The 20399-nt window shown below is 36.3% G+C and overlaps 1 protein-coding gene across 1 annotated transcript in view; it reads right to left on the bottom strand.

The window, feature by feature from the left end:
• Positions 1 to 15803, bottom strand: part of LOC131439506 (uncharacterized) — a 31810-nt gene extending 16007 nt beyond the window's left edge. Inside the window, 10 exon segments of the mRNA XM_058610608.1 lie at positions 743 to 867; positions 938 to 1075; positions 6236 to 7012; positions 7496 to 7717; positions 7780 to 8052; positions 8111 to 8280; positions 8349 to 8543; positions 13309 to 13397; positions 14175 to 14312; positions 15293 to 15803. Coding sequence (XP_058466591.1) covers positions 743 to 867; positions 938 to 1075; positions 6236 to 7012; positions 7496 to 7717; positions 7780 to 8052; positions 8111 to 8280; positions 8349 to 8543; positions 13309 to 13397; positions 14175 to 14202 — 2017 coding nt within the window. The 5' untranslated portion in view covers positions 14203 to 14312; positions 15293 to 15803.
• Positions 15804 to 20399: the final 4596 nt, after the last annotated feature.

The following is a 20399-nucleotide window of genomic DNA, read 5'->3' as shown; positions in this document are numbered from 1 at the left end:
CTTTGTTTTGCTCCCACATCTACCGTATTTTACAGATTTGGCACCCAACGACTACTGGCTGTTCGCAGACCTGAAGAAAATGCTCGCCGGTAAGAAATTTGTACGAATAAAGAGGTTATTTGCCGAAACGGAGGCCTATTTCGACGTCAAAGATAAATCGTTCCACAAAAGTGGTATTGCAATGTTAGAGTGGCGCTGAAATGATTGCGTTGCTCTTGATGGAGATTACGTTGGTGAATAAAGCTAATTTTTAACAAAAAATTGTTCTCTTTGTTAGGCCCGGGACTATTCACCCTATGTGTTATTTTATCTCGGATTTAACCTGTTTGATCTTTTACCGGGGAACTTTTCCTTTTTGTCAATCTATAGAACAGAGACAACAGATCTCACTCTAATTGATGGTTTTCGTAGATTAAATGGCTACTGAAGCTGAGATGACTACTGGAGCCGTTTGAACTTGAGTTCGTGGGAGTCGATCATCTTTGAGAAATCAAAATGTTTGGTAGTATTTGTCCTCCATTTTCGGTGTTTTTTTTTGTTTTGAACAGGACCGTTGACCGTTCGTTAGGCAACGCCATTTTATATCACGGTTTGAAAAATTTTCTACTCATCAACCTGGAACCTTTCATTCGAATCTAAGTTTGTGAGAATCGGTTCAGCCGTCGCTGAGATATCGATGTGAGATCTTATCATAATCACAAAATATCTTATATATTATCAATCCCAATTTTACTCTACTTACCATTTGCCTGTCCATTGTACAGTCGGCAGTTGTTGACGATCAACCTAAAATCGTTGCGGAAATCGGCAAATGATAGATACTCCCCATTGTCCAGTTTTTCCTCCATTTTCTGCAAATCCATCGGCCTGTAACGAGAGTTCAATATAATCCGCCCGTTGACGTATCGAACAATCGAACCAGCAAATCGTGACCTACCGTCTGATAATGGAGTAATATCTCGGGGCAATATCTTCCTCTACTGGATCCATAAACGGCCACGCGTCATCGTGGTTCTTGATGTATTCGAGCACTTTATGCATTCCGATTTGGAGGACCTCCTCGGTTTCGGTGAAACTAAACGACGAAATCAAAGTGGAGGAATATGTGGTGAAGCTGTTGCATATTTGGTTTGACAAGTACCGAAACAGTGCACACAAAAACACCAGATCGAGGTAATTGGTTTAGTTGTTCCATTCGTTTATGGTTCGGTATGAGTGTCCAGTGAACCGATGAAAGAGGTATGGTGCGATGATATTTATACAATGTGGGTGTGCAAGTTGGGATTAGTAACATCCATGGATTGAACGATCCGGGGTGTGTTTTTAACAGGAATGTACGCGTCGGTAGTTGGGTTGGTTAATGTATACAAACAACCGTGCAGGTTGGTGTTACGGGTTTACAACATGGGTGCGTTCCGACACGCGAGTAGCATACGTACAAGGGGGTTTATATTTAGGCAGCAGGAAAAAGAAAAATGGGATAATGAGTACTAAATATCTACTACAGGTTAAAGATGTAATCCAGATGATTGAAAAAATGATAATGGTTAGAAAAGGGAGGAAAAAGTAACGTACTCTACTCTACCATTCAATGGTGGTAGCTATTAAATCTTTTTTCCTAGAAGCTCACTGCTGTTCTACGCATAATTGTCCTATATCCTAGGCGAGAATTATACTTGGAACGGCAGTTCACTAAGTATCCAAAAATGTAGATTTTTTTTACGAAATTAAGTAATGCATCCACAGCCAAAGTTTTTCCGAATACTAAACTATTTATTGAAAAATATATTACAGCTTACAAATTATTTTTCGAGAACAAAAAATTAGGCTATTTCTTTTACATTTTACTGCACCATAAACAGTAAGATTTAATGCCTGACATTCCAGTTTTTTTTGGATCAATAAACCACCTGTCAGCATCCACTTTGAAGTATTGTAATTGCAGGTGAATTATGACTAAGACCGTATTCACACTCCTCTAGTTCTAGATACATAGTATACGACTACTCTGAAACTATAATGAAATCTGTAGATTATAACAACAAAAAATTGGCAATCCCAAAGGCGATTTATGTTCGATTCAGACGATCTGGCTTTTTCCGTCACCGTCACCGGAACGTCAGCCTCCGTCAAAATTAGTCAAATGAGTTTTCCATTTGCGCATTCACACGATACAGCAGGAATCACATTTCTCCGAAAGAATATTTGACGGGCTGTGATTATCGCACACATGCACGATTCATATGATTACGGTATTGAGCTGATGTTTGTTATGTATGTATTCGGTGTCAAGATCGCACTCTTTAACAAATTATACAAAAATAATAAGTAATTAAACTTATCAGTAGATTTGTAAAGTACGTTACGTTGTTGAGTGGAACTGATTGTTTTGTTTTTTCCTCTTTCTAGTTAATTTTGAAAGTTATTTATTCGATTAAAAGGTAGGAAAACAACAGATCGATTGGCTTCAAAAGCTCCTAGATTATGTATAAGTGGAATAACATTGTGCAAAACTAAGCTCTTCAAATTCTGCGTGTAAGAAAATGACATGACGGACACGGATAGGAAACCGGATCGTGTGAATCAGAATGACGGTGACGGATGTTGAAAAAAAGTTTAATGCGGAAAAAGCATTAAAAAGTTTCAAAAGACTTATGCTTATGAACCAAGTAAAAATCATATCCATTATGAAACAGAGATTTTCATAAACAGTCTTATGATTTTCTTCTGCCATTTTCATTGAAAAAACTCGTAAAGTGTTTTGCTCGATTTGGGCACTTTTCGTGCTGTCTAGCATTCTAAACAGGGGCACTATGCTTCACTGGTTTGCACCCCACGAAAAAAAAATTCAATGTTATCTATGCATGGCATAATTATTTGCTTTATATATTTCATCCGTAATGTGGAAATGAGAAAATTTTGATTTCTGATTTCATCATTGATTTTCGGAACGGAACTGTCCGATTACTTCAAGACAGTCACCATTATTAAACGTATTAATCTCTCAAAATATTTTCCAACCTTGGAAGCAACCGCTGAAGTTTACTTTGGAGCGGATTTTTCAGGAAACGAATCAGGGTCATTTCGCTGAAAGCCATTTCGTCGAAAAGGTAATTTCGATTGCCTTAATATCGTGATTGGAATTGATTTAAAATAAAGACAAATAAAAAATGATAGTGCTTACTCCCGTTTCGTTGACCTACAATCATACTTCTGAAATAATCTAGGAAGACTCCAATAAATTTTTTTAGGTTTATTCATAATCCTCAAAACGGAATTCCCAATTAAATTCAATTAGTGTCTCTATCGGGCAATTATTTGCGGGTTTTTCCGATAACTGAGTTGTTGCCATATTGTTTTGTGAGTGCGCTATCCGAAATCGCTACCGCTCGTTCGAACCTAATTGAAGCAAAGAAACCTGTATGCGAAATGGCCCTTTTGGCGAAATGACATTTTCGCGAAACGACTTTCTGCGAAATGACCCATTCGGCGAAACGACATTTTTCAAAAAAAGTTTTCAAGGTTAAACCAAAACATTTGATTTAATAAAAAATTGTTTTTTTTTCAAAATTTTGCTTTCGAGATAACCCCAAATCTCGATATTTCATGAATTTTGAAGACATCTAGTAGGAATTTTTTCTTAGTTTAGTGTTTTTAAGTGAATTTTCAAAATTGTGCAGTTTTTTATTGTGATTTTTTATGTTGTTCGCATAGAACAAGACATGACTGTATATGTGTTGAGATTACACTCAAAAAAATCTACACGTTAATCTTATGTAAAAAATCACGTAGATTCCAAAAATGGTTTTGTCGTCGGAGTTTACGTGATGTTCTTAACAACCATCGGATCATGATTGAATATGAAACCAACGTACGTCAGAATTATTGCTGTAGTCACATATATTTTATATGTCACGTATGTACTTACGTGAAATCATTATGTCAACCCTCATTTTGTGTACCTAGTAGTTTGTTCTAAGTTTTCCAAAATATGCCATAGGCCAATTTCTTTTTTGACCCATCTACAGTATTTATCAGTGATTTTAAGATAAATAATTGCTTATTAGTTTCATCAACAGTTATGAAGTCTAGCTAATTTCTATTATACTTTCAGATCTAATATTAGTCCCTAGCAGAAGTATAGTTTATCAGCAAATGTTATTGAGATTACTAAATAGCTCTATGAAACCAACCCTCGACAACTAGTTTGCTTGACCAATTGGCATTACGCGAATTCTGTGTACCAAAACTACGAAACTGAAACACTATTCAATTTATCTTTTCTACAGTTCAAAAGGCAAATCCTCTAGATTGTGTTCCTGCACATCAATATTCTAAGGAAACTGTACCTCGAAAATTGTCGTCAATCGGAATACATGCATCTCAACCCGTAGAATGACACCAATTTGAAATAACTCTAACAGTGGATTAACGGAAGCACATATATAACCTTCTTGAACTACTAGCTCCATTCCTTTAATGGAGCGATGTTTGCTTCAGTTTAAGTGCTCTTTAGAAATGATCAGATCATACATTTAACATTTAGAACAATATGTTCTGTATTTCTGATTTTTTTCACCAGAGATTCAATAGAAACGAAATTGTGTGTCATTTCAAACAAAAGTTTTAGAATATTTGCCTGCGAACAAAATTTTATCGCAATATTATGTCCAATGAGGTCTATGTAATTTATTAGTTTTTAATACCTACACGTATTATTAAGATTCGATATAGAACTTAGTAACAATTACATGAGAATAATGTGACTATTACGTAAAATGCTAATAAAAAGTAAGTTCAGATGAAAGTAATTTTACAGTACAATGTAAATTAACTTCAAGTAAATTTCACAATATTATTCTATAGAAACTACGAAAAAAGTCGTAGGGATTACCTGATACAAATGTGGACTAAGAGTTCGTGAGTTCATTCTGTGCCACCTATAATTTACATAAGTATTACCAGAAAAGTTATATGGATAAAATCACATACGTTTTCACGTAGCATTCAAGTTAGGATTTTTCTGAGTGTAGTTTTTAGTATGGATTGGCTTATACTGATTTTTTTTTTCAATTTTCTTTTAACAGCTAGTTCATGAAAAGTATAAAAAATAAATTCTGAATTGAACTACAGAACAAGAGCTACGAAATTAGCAAAATTATTCTCCTAAAACGTAACCAATGAAATTCATTCGAAGATTTTCGTGAATTTCATCAGGCTATCTGAAGTAAAAGCCTTTAAAAATTTTTACTCTGTAACATGAACCAAACTTGTGGAATACATTTACAATCCTTATGTCTGAAAGTCACAATTCGTTTTTTAATTTCGAACTTCTTTTTTGTTTGAATTTACACTAATCTGCCGTTTCAAGTGTAACTGTCCTATATACATAGGAAATACCATACGATATGAGACAATTATGCTTAAAACGGCAGTAATCAAATTAACAACATATTCAGATTTTAATTTTTGTTTGAAATTAAACTATTCGAAAAAAAAAATGATGGAGAGTGATTTGAAAGCACTGCTCGTGAATGGCGGAGTTTTTCATCTGAACCGGAAATATTTTTTAAAAGTCATGAAAATCGTGACAGTTTCCTATTTATTCTTTGACACCATATTTGCACAATTATCTATTTCTGAGCTGCAACGGTTAAAAGAAAATGGGCGATAACATAAATCTAAGATTTAATTTCATGTCTAAATATTTCGAAAACTGTTACTTCTAGAGAAAGGTTCATAGGTATAAACTAAAATAACAGCTAGTTCATCATTTTTCTACCAAATTGATGTCTCCGTCGGTGAAAAACAAATGCTTTGTCATACTGAAGATGTGTGCAAAGTTTAATTCCAATCGGAGCAAGTAGATCCCGATTTTGCAACCATTTTTGCTGTTAATTTCCGAAATTGTTCGAATAAATAAAACAAAAACGGGGATACGTTTGTTTCAAATTTCAGTTACATTATCCATCTCAAATTGCTCTTCAAAGTGGATGCTATCCCAGAAATAAGTTGATAATAGTCATAAGTAAATGATTGATGACTACGTGGGAATATGACAGGTTCTATTGCAATACAAATGGTTTTCATAAAAAAAAACAAAGATTTCATTTTATTCTCGAAAAACTTCAACTCAACTACAATTATTAATAATGAAAAACAAAACATACTCCGATGCAAAAATAACAACCAACCTAATACAAAGGTTAACAAACATTAAAGAAAAACAACTCACACTTGCGATGCCTTGCTCTTCTTCTTCCGACCCGCACCCTTCGTCGCCGCGCCAGTCCCACCACCTGCATTCGAATCACCACTTTTGCTTGCCGAACTGCTGCTACCAGATGTTTTCGGGGGTGTTTCGGCGAACGGCAGAATTACCGGTCCCGTGACCGACGACAATGAATTGTTGGTCTGCCGTCCGGGCAACTTTGTTGTGGTTGGAGCCATGTTACGATTGTACTGGAGTAGTCGTTCAATTTCGGCACTCAGAGATTTGTTCGGTCGTTTAGATGATTTCTTCTTCGGCGCGATCGGTGAACCGTGCGGTGATGGTGTCCCCGGAACAGACGTGAAGTCTTCCCTCAGGGGCGACGACGGAGATTTTTCACGCTTTCTACTACTTACGCCACTACTGGTGGTATCACTACTGGCAACACTGATGCACGAAGCAACCTCGGTACACTGATTATTGTTCAACGATTCAACGACAACGCTTGTGTCAGCGACTTCTTCAACGTTGTTACCGTCGTAATACTCTGGGTCACGTTTGGAATCTTCCGATACCACTAAAATGTCCGCACTTGTGGTTTGCTCGGAACCTAGCTCAGAGGAAGGGGAAGCTGGAAGGGTTGTAACAACTGTGTAATGTTTAGTGCTTGAATGCTTACTAAGAGTAGTATTTGGGATTGGGGATTCGCACTCTTTCTGCTGAAAAATAAGATCACTAGTGAGAGGTTCTGGCGAGCTTGCGTAGGTAGATACTATACTTGTGACCGAATTCGAACGTGACCTGAAATGTGTAGTACGATACACAAACAGAGAGAAAGCTATTGTTAGTAGTGTGCAACAAACATTCACGGCAAAGCATTCTCATGTGAACTACCAATAAAAAAAGCGAAATGAGAATGAAATGAATGATCATGAACAGAAATCAGTATTTTAGAAGTTAACAGAATAATAATGAAATGATGATTTTAAACATCATGCATACATACAGCAATTAACAATAGAAGAAGAAACAAAATAACATCTCATCAATCACAATGTAGCTCTCCGACAAATAAGACTTGGCATTTGTTTTGGAAAAAACAAACTTTGCTTTGTTTTGATGATTAACGAAAGGATACTCAGAGAGATCTGCGGAGAGCTGTGCGAACTGTTGTGCGATTGATTGCTGGTAGATGTTTTGCGACTTGATGTTGTCTTTTTGCTCTTCTCTTGCGTGTACTCTTGTTTGCTTGCTTAGAATAGCTTAATATCTCTGGCTTCTAACCGTCGTTCGGCACGTTTGGCTCTCTCTTCGGAAAGGTTTGGTGGTTTGGTATATGCAACACCGCTGACGGCAGCTTCCGGGGTGCGTTTTTTCTTGTGTAGAGCTTGTACTTGCTGTTGTAGTAGTAGTTGTTGTTGTTCGATTTCCTGCTGGCGATAAAGTTCCGCCAAACGACGTTCCTCACAAAGTTTTATACGAGAGGAGGTTCGTCTTTCCAGGAGTCTAAAATGGAGGACAACTTTAATTGGTACAATTTTTCCTCGGGTTTTACATCTGAATAGCACCTGTTTCTTCGCTCTCGCTCCTTGTCGCGGAAGATTTTCGGAATGTTGGGTAAAAAGTTTTCCTCCAACTGCTGATGCAAAGCAAGTTCGTTTTTGTTTTTAGATTGTTGAAACTTGCCAGCTAGGTTTCTCCAGTCTTCCTCAGTGAAGCAAATAACCTGCCAAACGGATCGCTTCGACGATTTGGTACCCTTGCCCGACTGGACCTCGTAGTCCTCACGGTAGAGCCGTGTGCCGAAAAAATACCAATAGGCTGATCCTTTGCTGTCGTAGCTGTCGAATAAAATCGAGGTTCAACTAACTGCTAGTTAGAATTGCAACTCAAACATACCCAAGTGGTTCAACTCGCAGACTGTCTGCTTGCAGGTTTGCAAAGCTATTAAAAACGTCAGCCGAATCTAAACGAAAGTCACACAGATATTTCAAAATAAGGATCTTGGTGCGTAACGGAAGCTTCTCGAAGTCGGTGTCGGTGTTGAACGGGTTATCGATGTTATATTCCTGGTAATGCCAATTATACCACAATCAATATGGGAAACAAAATGCTAACTGAAACGTGACTTTCCTACCTGACATTTTTGTCGAAACAGTCGTCGTAAGAACATCTGATAGTTACTCGGGCTGATGTGCGCTACGATCTGGCTGAGTGCGTCGCAACCCTTGAGTAGTGCCACTATGAGGTCCGACAAGAGACGAGCGTTGTAAATTTTCAAATCGACCTCACTCTCGACATCGGCATCGGTTAGCAGTGCTTCCTCGAGATCCTGTAGGAAAGTAATGAGTCGTGAGTTTACCGTAAAATAGGTTGCTTGCAAAAGGTGACCGATTTATAATGATACATCAACAGTTCTATCTGAAATAAGATGCTAATGACCAAAACCGTTGCACCACAATTATGTACTACTAGACATAAGAATCTACTAGAGAACGGAAGAAACACTTGAGAGAAATGGAGAGTCTATATGTTGCAAAACCCGCTACTTAACCACCCTAGTGATGAGATAATACTTTCATCTTGTCATTAGAATAGCCTAATTATATTCCCGTTTTCATTGAGCTTCATTGACACAATTCTAGACTAATCCAATAACTTTCAAATATTAAAATTGAATAAAGGGAGTAAAAAGACTGTACTTAAACGCTTACGTTGAATATTCGGTAACATTTCCGGATCCAAAAGTATCAACAATAATTAATTGAAACTTGACCCTCGATTCCTTTCACAGCTGAAGTATATTTTATCTCCGAAGCCGGAAGAATCCACCGTGACTGATTTACACTTGATCCGTGACCATATTGTAGCGTAAGATTGTCTAAATCGGTTGAGCAATCATAGGAAGAAATAAGCTGATAGAGAGAAATGCACTTTGTCGGATATGTCATTTATACAATCATATCTCAGGAGCTGGAAGTGGTCGCCGTGAGCTATTAAAAAGTGTTCTGTGATCATGTCATAGTTTTGTAACGAGCCCGAGCTTGTCGAAATCGGTTTTGTTATCTCCGAGATACTCTTCTGGATAGGATAAAATGCGATTAGCTGGTTACGTCACTGATATGATTATTAGGGTGCAAATATTTTAAGGTCATCTCTAAAACGGTTGGGCTCAAAATAAGCACATAAAAAAGTCCCTATGCGAAATTTGACCAGAGGTTAAAAATTGAAATCGGGATATTTTTTTCAAAAAAATTTTTTTTCGAGATTACACTAAATCTCGACGATTCATGAAATTCTAAGACATTTGGCATAATAAATTTTAGAAATCGAATAAGCCATTTCTTTGTTAGTTAAATTTTTTGTTCGTTTTTGAATCTCGCTGTCACCCTCTTTTCTTGAGGGAGAGGAGCTTCCATTTCCATCTAACGAGGATTGAGGGGCACTTTGTTCGTGGCTCTTATTACCATCCATTGGTTCATCGTCGGTGTTGTTGGTCTAAATTATTAGATGTACATATACTTAAAATTTAGTAGAACCGTTCGGCTGCCACGATTGGCTCTTCTAAAACACTTTTTTTCTAATTTATCAGTTAGTCAATAAACAATTACGCACAGGATATCGATCTATTTTTCCTGATAGGATCCTAATTGCTCCACGAGGAGTAATCAGGAAAATAATCAGAAAGTACGAGCTCTTCATGATGAACTGTCCGCTGGTTTAAAGCCAGTTTTATTTCCAATAGGCCATCTAATTCATATTCTATGTGAAATCCTTCTACAAATGTTCTGATTCTAGAAGATCAATGTAACATTTGAAGTGAACTGATTTCAAATCATCTACTAATAACATTAAGGATCTCAAAACAAGTAATGATTAATTCAATTAGTTTTATATTCTACCACCTTAGAACTAATCGGCTAGGATACAGATTTCACATCGAGAGCAATGTAAACAACGAAATTGTTTTGGAAAATATCGATACAGCCATACATAATTATTACATTTTTGAAGTTAGTAGTCAGTTCCAAAAGTTCAAACTAAATTGAATTCTCCTTCATCTACATCAATATCAACGTTCTTGTAATCCTCTAATGAAATAGTTGAGGACCTTTGAAAGAAAATTAAGCATAGGTTCACTGAACAAATCAATTCAAATACTAAACCTTTTCAAAATTCAAACCAACCAGTTTCAACTCTCAAAGAAGGAAATCAAATACTCCCTGCAAACGGTGGATAAGATCAAAGACCACAACTTTTCCAATTTTGTGAGTCCTATTGACATATCACAGAAATATTAGCAAAACACAAGTATTGCCTCAAGATGCCATTACTGAGACAGATTATGATGAATAAGGGTAATCGTTAATAAACTTAAAAACATGAAGACTTCGAAGAATTTTTAATAATTTTATTAAAATTTTTCCTGATGTTACCTTGAGACTTTGCTATTAATTTGGCAAGTGAGAAATTAACCTTATTTCTCTAAATGAGCTTTCATTGTGCTATTATTGATTGCAACTAAAAATGCTGTGATGCTTCCTGATTGATTGTGAACTGCTGTTAAACCCTGAAACATCGTTGGACGAGACATGGGTTGTTGGCCCAATATCCAACAAGGACAACAAGTTGTTTCAACACTTTTACTGAACATCTCACTCAAACGCAAAATTGAGTATTGTTTCTTACTTTTGAATTCATGAATAAAAAAATCATGATGCTAACAACTGTTACTCATATTTGGGCTAGTAATGTTTTTTCCGATTTTTCCTGGTAAAACCAAATTCCCGATTTTTTCCCGGTTTTATCGGTCACTTGCCACCCTGCATAACCTCACAAATAAGCCGGATGAACACCGTTTGATAGCTATCAGTGGTTTGTTTATGTATTCATTCTAATTCGAATACGTGTTGATAGATATGTAAACAAACCACTGGTAAATGTCAAACAATGAACTTCATTAATCATGAGTTCATTAGTGATGTCATCTTGCAAACCCTAATTAGGTTTTGCACGATGATCACTCGAATGAACTACCAATGAACTGCCGATGAATCAATTTCACCCTTTGACAGCTATCAGTGGTTTGTTTACATATCTATCAACTCGTATTGAAACTAGAATGAACGCAATGAACACATAAACAAACCACTGATAGCTGTCAACATTGATGCATTTTGTTCATTTTTGTGAGGTTATGTTATGTTCGTGCAAAACCTAATTAGGTTTTGCACGATGACGACACAAATGAACTGCCGATGAATCAAGTTCATCTTAGACAGTTGCCGTGTACTTGTTTTGTTTTGCGACTGCAAGTTAAAAATTGAAAATATGACGGAAAAGTACCTGTTAAAAACGTGTTCCGCAGTGAAAAGAACTAAAAAGATTGCCCTGTATGTGTTTCTAGCATCAAGGAGCGATATTTGTATAAATCTGTTTAGTGTGAGGCGACTTGCAATTTTTAAATTCAAATGATGAACCTCTGATGAACTTTTGAACTGTACACGGCGGCTAAATGCCAAAATATGAACTTCATTCATCATGAGTTCATGGGTTCTTTGACGTCATGTAACTGTGGCCAGCATTATTTTGCAAAAACCAAAACAATGAAGAAGAATGGTTCACAAAAAAATGGATATTACAAACTACTTGTTTATTCAGTACCCTTTACCGCACTTCCCCACAAATTATCGATCAGAATATCTAGCTTACTCACTACGATAAGGAAATTAAGATTTTACTCGATTTGAAATGTTTGTTTACCATACTCTGAGCGCTCTAATTTCCCACCAAATGCCCCAGATGTTGGCTACAATGGCACTTGCTTGAGCGCCTTATCCTTGCCACCAGCATGTTCCAGTGATTTGTTCATTCAGTGAATTTCGTGAGGGTATGTCATGTTCGTGCAAAACCTAATAACACGTATTCAAATCAGTGGCGTCTCGTGGCCAAATTTACAGATGAAACAGTTCGTTGTAAATGAAAACTAAAGATGTAGGAATAGATATTCGCTTATGTTTTTCAAAACAATGAAATAACGATATACTTTTGCATGGGATTTTTTTTTATTAAACTTATTTCGTGTCATCAATACAATAGAAGATTTCGGCGCTCTGCACGTCGAGTAAATCTGTCAATAACTTCATCAATAAAACCGCTTCGCAACTGCAACTGAGACAGTAATTTATTATCAACTGTCATAAGCATAAGCCACAGAAGCCTCTCCTGAAGGTGTTCATACAAGTTCTCACAGAGCATAATATGGCAGAGAGAACAACAAATCTCAGAGCTGAGTTGTTTAATTTTTTCTCTTCAAATCTTCTTGTATGATAATTTTTCGAATGGATAGCTCTTGCTATTGGAAAACAAATTCGCTCGGATAGGAGAAAGTCTCGAATAACGAATGCAGTATCTTACCAAATTTTCAATCATCAGTCTTTTTCGAGTCAATTTTTCGTTGGATACTGATGAAAAGTTAAACTATTTTTAAGGTGACTTTATTTATATGTCGTAACAAATTACATTTAAAAAAAATCATTACACTTTATATAACTTATTAGAAGCTGATAAGTCAGTACTTTTATTTTGGAAATTGACGCAGAAGGCGGATTACTGTGGAACTCGCATCGCTGGGTGTCTGCAATCGGCAAGAATGCCCGTGATGCGCGAAAATAAAGGAACTATAAAACGGCGACTTGAGATCAAGTATCTTGGAAATCTACAGTTCGTTGCGGTCATGTTCCGGAGACATGATTAAAGTAAGTAAGAAGTACAATTCGATATGCCCCCCCCCCCTAGATTTGTTTTTGCTAAATACTCGATGTTGCATTGGAGAATAGCACAGATGCATGATGGCAAAGATGATGTTCAGTAGGGAATTCGAAAAAGCTAAGATCCGATTGTCTTTCAAATCGGTGCCTTAGTTCGTCGTGTAATGAATACGGGATGTGTACCGTGTAAAAGTATATTACTGATTCAAGGGAAATATTTTCAAATAACAGGGAAAAATCTACTGTAATCTCTGAAACGTTGCTAAAACGACGATTCACCAGGCAAATGATCTTATCGACTATTGTTATATGCTAAATACTACTTACCTCGATGTCAAAATCCGGCAACTGAAAGGAGCCACTAAACAGCGAACAGAAGTGTGCAATGCAGGGCACCTCCCACCATGATTGGATATCTATAAAATGCATGAATAACAACACGTTCTCTGATCAGTTCCTCCTTGTGTGTTGTCGGGTACAGATTCAGATGTGGATGTGAATGTTTTTGTCTGGAGGAAAATCTTGAGGATGTCCGGATTGGATCGCGGAGATGATTGTTTCGTTTTAGTTGTTCAAATGAGCATGAAAGGTCAAGATGTCCTGTATACTATGCACAGTTAAGTTAAAATCGTGAAGGGACCAATAAAAAAGAATTAACAAAAAATAAAGCTGGATTACTAAAATAAACAAATCAAGAGGATGAATCCTAACGATTGTGATTGGAGGAAAAATTGCCTATTTTCAGTAAACATTTTTAAACTCAAACGTAAGATTATTCGCTTTCTTACTTAATACAATGTAGGAATTGATCGAAAAATATTTCATCAGAATAAATCGCGAGTTGCATTAATTACATTTTACTTTGTTGTTAGAGAAACGTAGACGCAGCATTTCATAAACGTGCAATGGCCAGAAGAATGTAGAAAAAAAGTGAAAACAAATCGAAAACCGCTGAAATGGCAAAAGCTCGATTCTCAGATGAAATATTGATAGCTTGGTTTTACAGTTTAGCATAAGGACAACAAAAAAAAAAACTAGGCGGGACACAATGATAAATTTGAAATCTGAGATAAAATGTTTTTTTTTATTCGCGCTGTCATCAACAAGGGCCACAGGCTAAGGCCACATAGAATGTTATTATGGTGCATAAGACATTGCGAATGAAATAAACAATACGTCTATAACCAACTCACCAATTAGTCCAATAAAAGTGGAAAACATGCCCTTTGAGTCTTAACGGAGTTATGGTTCGGCTTTCCGCGGCTATGCACAGATACTCGAAGGATAACTTCCCGCTGGTAAAGGTGATGAAGGTTGGATAGGTGATGCTGCTGCAAACATATGAAACTTTTTCTATTATAGAGTCCGTCACTACGCAGCAAAACAAACATGGGAGCAATGTTGTCAGAATACGGGATAGTTCAGAATTGCATAAATATTACGCCATATAGAGTTGAATCAGTTACAAATGGGGTCATTTGGTTCATAGTTTTGTAACTATTGTGACTATCTAACGAATGGAGTTGTTTTTATGTTAAAATTTGCCACCATAGTCCAGATACGACGAAAAAGTGCAATGGCTATAGCGAAATACTAACAGTACACAAACCAATTCTGGCAACATTGCTCGACGGACACATCGCATCTCCACATCTTATTCACAACACAATCTTGGAAGGAAAGTAAAAATTTGTCTACGAACACGAGTAAAAACATTAGCGCCAATTCTTCAACCATCCCTTTATGCTGGCTTACTCTACGAGAGCTGCTGTTTTCTTCGTTTTGCTCGTGCTACTTCTGTTGTTGAGGTATCTGAGCATAGATTATTTTCTTGCTCTCTCGCTTCCGCTCGCCCAGTGTTCGATTTTTAATTACACCTTCAATCCGCTAATCTTTGGTTCCTTCTCGCAAGCCAACCAAAGCCCAAAGGCGCATTGCTTCTTCATACCTTCTTGTATTGATGATCCATTAGTCTGAAATAATTATCAACCTCTGTGCTCGTCTAGATTTCCAACGCAATTTGGTTACTTTTCCTACCACAATACAGTGGCCTAGCCAGAAAAGCGAAAGGAAGAAACTCAAATTTTTCGCTTAGAATGTCTTCCTGATATTATAGATAAACAATGTCCGTTTCCTTGGTAGTACAATTTTATCCTCGCGGCCTGTTTCAATCATGTAGCGAAACGTCAAAATGAAACCAGCAGCTCATCGAGGAGCCAGCAGACGCGAACAAATTCCATCACTTCCGGACTACCGTTCCTCAAGTATGAAGCGTAATAGATTGTGGAGGCAATAACCTGTCAAATCTTACATTTGATCCCCTGCTATCCGAATCTTTTCCGTATGTTGTCTAGCCTTCTGTAGTGATACGCCTTCTGGAAGATGCAATATCTTCTCTCACGACCTATTATTCCTAGGTTCATCCAACCAAGATAGCAAAACGAAGCAGCGTAATCACTAAAGAAAACGGTCACTCGGAATGTGATAAAAAAAAACACTTCACTGCTTCCTTTTTTTCCTGATGGTGCAATTGCTACTTTCTGCTGGCCAAAGGAACGCGCACCATTTGCGTTCGGCCCAAGCTCCACAAGAATTTTCAAGTCCTGATCGAAATTCTAGTATTATCCACCTGATCATGAAAACTTTCACACCTAGCCACTTTTTCCGATCGAATACGTTTCCAGGTGTAACACTCGCGACGGGGAATCTGCAAAATCTCGTCTCGATATCGATGGAGAAAAATGGTTGCCTCTTTTTTCGCAGTTCAGTGCGACAGTATGCGGGAATCTTCATACACTTCTCGCTTTCAAACGGACACTACTTTGATATCGTGGAAGCGACAGTCGAACAAGGGCGGTTGTATAGACAGGTACACCACAATGCATGCTTTACTCACACTCTCGTAGTATATTTTGACATTTTACCGTTGAAATTTCAGTTCGCTGCATATCACCACTACACTTCAGTGTTGTTTAGTGCGTACCTATATCGTGATCCACATTGACTGTAGAAATATAATATACAATATGCGAAGTGGTGTTAGAGCTGTCATTTACAATTTGTGGCATGTGGAAAACCAGCAACGCTTGAAATTTTTAAATGAATTTAACGCGTCGCTTCGGCGGGGGATTTTCTATGCTTAAAAAAAATGAATATATTTTTCACGCGATGATTCTGTATGCTGCTAAGTATGTTGAAACAGAAAAACCAAGTTCCACAAAAGGAAAATAATGCCAATATTTCGCTTTGTCTACCTTACGCAGAAGAAAAAAAAATGACACACAGAATAATGATCATGTCTTGAAAGTTATTCATTTTGCCCATTTTGCCACTTTCCCAAAGCATACACACTTAGATTTTTTTGCCGAATCTCGGTAAAACTTTGCTGAGATTTGAATAGCAGAGTGCTCGCAATCATCTCGGCAAACATTAAAACAACTGAAATTCTAGGTATTTTGCTTTCATCGAGATTTTCGGTTTTGAGAGAACTTTAAATTACCGAGATTTTCGTCGCTTTTAGAAACAAATTACCGAAGTTATCGGTGTTCAAGCATGTGAGGTAATGCCGAGATTTTAAGCAATTAATTAAAATAAAATTTTAAATATAAAATAAGCATTCCAGTTAAAATTCGTTATCATTGATTTACTTATTTCAGCATTATGTTGGCTATTTAACTAATAGGCTTGGAAATGTAAAATAAGAAAAAATATGTCCCCAGAAGAAAATTATGCCTTAGAATAGATGCACTTCCATGTTATTTACAATAGAGAATACAATTCAATTTTCCGCAGAAAATCAGATTCCGGCTACAACGAAAGTAATGGCTCAATAAAACATTGAATATTTAAACAAATTTATCATACCGGAGTCCGATCAACTTCATGCAGTAGATTAGCGTTGTGAGGATATTTGTCCCGTAAGAATGCTCTGGGGGATTTCTTGTCACGAATAATCGTCGAACATTGAACAAATTTGTTCTTAATACCACGAAACATATCGCAATATTCGGATTCAATGTTTATTTTCAACTAATTCCACATATGAACACATGCACTTATTTACATCACTCACTTTGCCGTTCGTTTTCAGCATTTTTTTTTCGCCGAGATCAAATTTAGTTTTAAGTGTGTACAATTCACACTCTTTGAAAAACGACCATTGTTGCAAAACGAAAAAGTAATTATTTTTGCTGTTATTGAGCGGAAGTTGAAAAGAGAAATATCAGTTTGTTTGGTATAGGGTAACAGAGATGTTTCGGCAACTTCATATATTTTGGCCTAACCTAACAAACTTTATGGATTTAATCGATGTTAAATAACCCAGGTTGCATCAATTTGAAGCTAATTACATTAAATTACCTATTGCGGAAGGGGTTTTCAAAGATATTACAACATTTGGTGGATATTTTTACAAAGTGAGCTAAAATAAAATCAATACTAAAGTGGGCCAAAATACCTCTGTTGCCCTGTTTCGTAATAAACTGAAGATTCATCACTTAGTAGCGGAAAAAACTGCTTTTGCGTTTTTCAACAATGACTGTTTTTAATTTTCGTAAATTACAATTGTACAAACGCTGATTGATTTAAAGAAATCGGATTATAAATTTAAGAGTTTTCATGCTTTCTTTTGTTGTCTATTTATTTAAGTCCGTTTAAAACCTAAATATTTTCGTTCACCAGGGTGAGATGATTTTTTTTATAATCCCAACTAATCAAAAATTCCGGATGAAAGGGACTTATTTGGTTTAAGCAGCCTACTAAGTTTATGAATAGAATTCTAAGCTGTCCGTTTTTTTAGTTATTTTCCACACTTGAAAGTTTGCGCCGAACGAACTGCTAAGCTGCTTCGTCAATACATTGTTCAGCTTCTATGCACAGTACTTTCAAGTAGCCAAAAGTACCATGTGTACTCTTATGCTGCCGGAAAATTCACGCGGCACTTGTTCTGTACTTCGAACTGTCAAAAATTACCACACGTTTTCTTGAAGCGAGAAAGCTCACGCGGAACTTGATCTGTAGTTTCAAGTTCTCAAAAGTTCCGAAATTAATAATTGTGAAAATTTTGGTTGCTTGAGATCTTTTAAATTTGAAATAAGTTCTTGTTGGAATGATTGTCTGCTAATGTTGATGATTCAAGAGCTTTCTGCTTTTCGTGCGAATGGAATGAACTGTTAATTGTTTGCCAAACTTGTCAGCATATATAAAAATATATTTGTTGTTTACTCACTCTGGCAACAGAATGGGTTTTACCAAAGTATCAGATTATTAATTCACGAATAAGAGTGGATTACGAATAGAGAGTGGAGAATCGAAAATAAGTGTGTGTTTAGGATGTATTATTTAATGACAGCAGTTTTGAACTTAATCTCTACACTCTGGACGATATTTTTTCGAAAAATTTTCAATTTTCGCTGTTTAATACATTTTGAACTTTTCTCTTTATTTGTTGTCCACGGTCCAGACAACCCCTGAAATAGCATTAGAAAACGGCCGTCACAACAGATGACCCCTTATTCAAGTTTCTCAAAACAACATTGGGAACCAACGATACGTTATCACAGAGAACAGACATCCAAGAAGAAATTTCAGTTTGTGTAAGAAATTTGTTTTAAAATGCAATTACCAAGTAGCAATTCTCCTGTGGTAGCGCTTCGAACAACCCAGTTATCCCTTATGGGCACTTGCGTTCGAGCTTTCGTACAATAGTAATTCATGCATGCAAAGTCGAGAGCAAACGCTGCGACCTTTTTGACAACAGCTTCCTTATAGAAAGATGTTTCGGCAAAAGAGTGTACACACTGTGGACAGATTTGAAGGGCTTTTTTCACGGTTTCCGATGTTATTACCACAGACTAACAGACATGACAGTATGAGTAAATTCTTATAAAAATAATTTTTCGTTCCACCTATATTGTACTGCGCGAACTATTTACTATCTGTACACCCCTTGTGTTACGTAAAAGTTTTTTTACTAGTTGGTTTCCCCTCGTTTGTCAACACCGATCAGCTGCATGCAGGATTGCCTGATTTCATCGAAATATTTGAAAATGAATCGTCACAATAAATTTTAGGATTACGTTGATAATATATTTAACTATTTTAGCGATGTTGGAAGGTAAACGTTTATTTTACTCAACGTTGTTCATCTAGACTATTTTTGATTGTGTTGGTAATTTTCACCCGAAATTAAGTGACGGCAGACCAGAAGCAAGTAAATATTGTAACAAAACGGGTTCGATTTTGTATTGCGTTGTAGGATGAGAAGTAGGCAAAATTCTGTATATAGTTTTGGCAATATGTAATTAATCTGTATCCTGCATGAAATTCGCATGGAGGTATACAAATCAATACATTACAGGTAATTCTGTATGAATGGCAACTCGGTTGGTAAATGAAAAAAATAAACACAGTCTAGATGACAGACAGAATGTTTTTGATAGGGTAACGTGGTGCCATCATGACACATGTGAGTACTGTCCCAAATAAAGGAATATTCGAAATGACCGTTTATATGGTTAAGGAATCTAATTTGAGTGTCCTGTCTGTTAGTCTGTGTTATTACTTCATTTGGCCGGCTGGAGCATTAAGCATCTTCAGTGTCAGTACGAGCACATGTTGCATTGTTTTTCATCAATAAGCAATGGGAGATCAACTCACGCAATTGATTCGAATCTATTCTTTGAGAACATTGAATTATTGAACTACGTGTTATGTCATAGACCTTTCATGTTCCATTAGGATATTTATATATGAAAGAAGAAGAGGTTCTATACCTGTTGGAGAAATTTTAGGAAATTTCAAACCCAAGAAACTTTTCCTTGGTCCCAACAAATGAATAAATGAATATTATTTGAAATTGAAGAAGCAAATTGATTTATATTCAGGGTAAATTCTGTCTAATTCCAATGAAAAGTCGCTCAGTAAAAAATCACTGTTTTGTTTTGTTTAAGTGTTAGAAATTTTGACATTTTATTCATTTTGGGAAAAAAAAAATCTTTTTCAATCTTTAACAAATAAACAAATGAAATATTCATGCTTTTGAAATTTTCCAATGAACGTTGACAAATGCGCGCTTTGAATCACCCGGCGCGTGTTAAAACACCATGTTGCGAATCATACTTTTTGGCTCACAAATTTTTCAACGGATAAAGGTTACGATGTTTTATTGTATTATGGTATAGGTCCAGTGAATTGAAGAAAAAATGAAAAAATTGAATAACATATTATTGAAAAAGTTTTTTTTTCGTATTTCTGATACAATAATTTTAAGTTGGTTGTATTATTTATTATCTGTGAAAATTTCATTCAAATGTGTTTATATTGTTAAGAAATGTCAAGATTTTGTTGAAAAATAGACGAAATATTTAATTTTGCAGTAATTTAAAAGAAAATTGTTTCCAATGCTTCTTTCGGTCAAT

This window comes from Malaya genurostris, chromosome 3 (assembly GCF_030247185.1).
Source record: "Malaya genurostris strain Urasoe2022 chromosome 3, Malgen_1.1, whole genome shotgun sequence".
NCBI classification, from domain to species: domain Eukaryota; kingdom Metazoa; phylum Arthropoda; class Insecta; order Diptera; family Culicidae; genus Malaya; species Malaya genurostris.
This window is presented reverse-complemented; position numbering and strand designations above follow the sequence as displayed.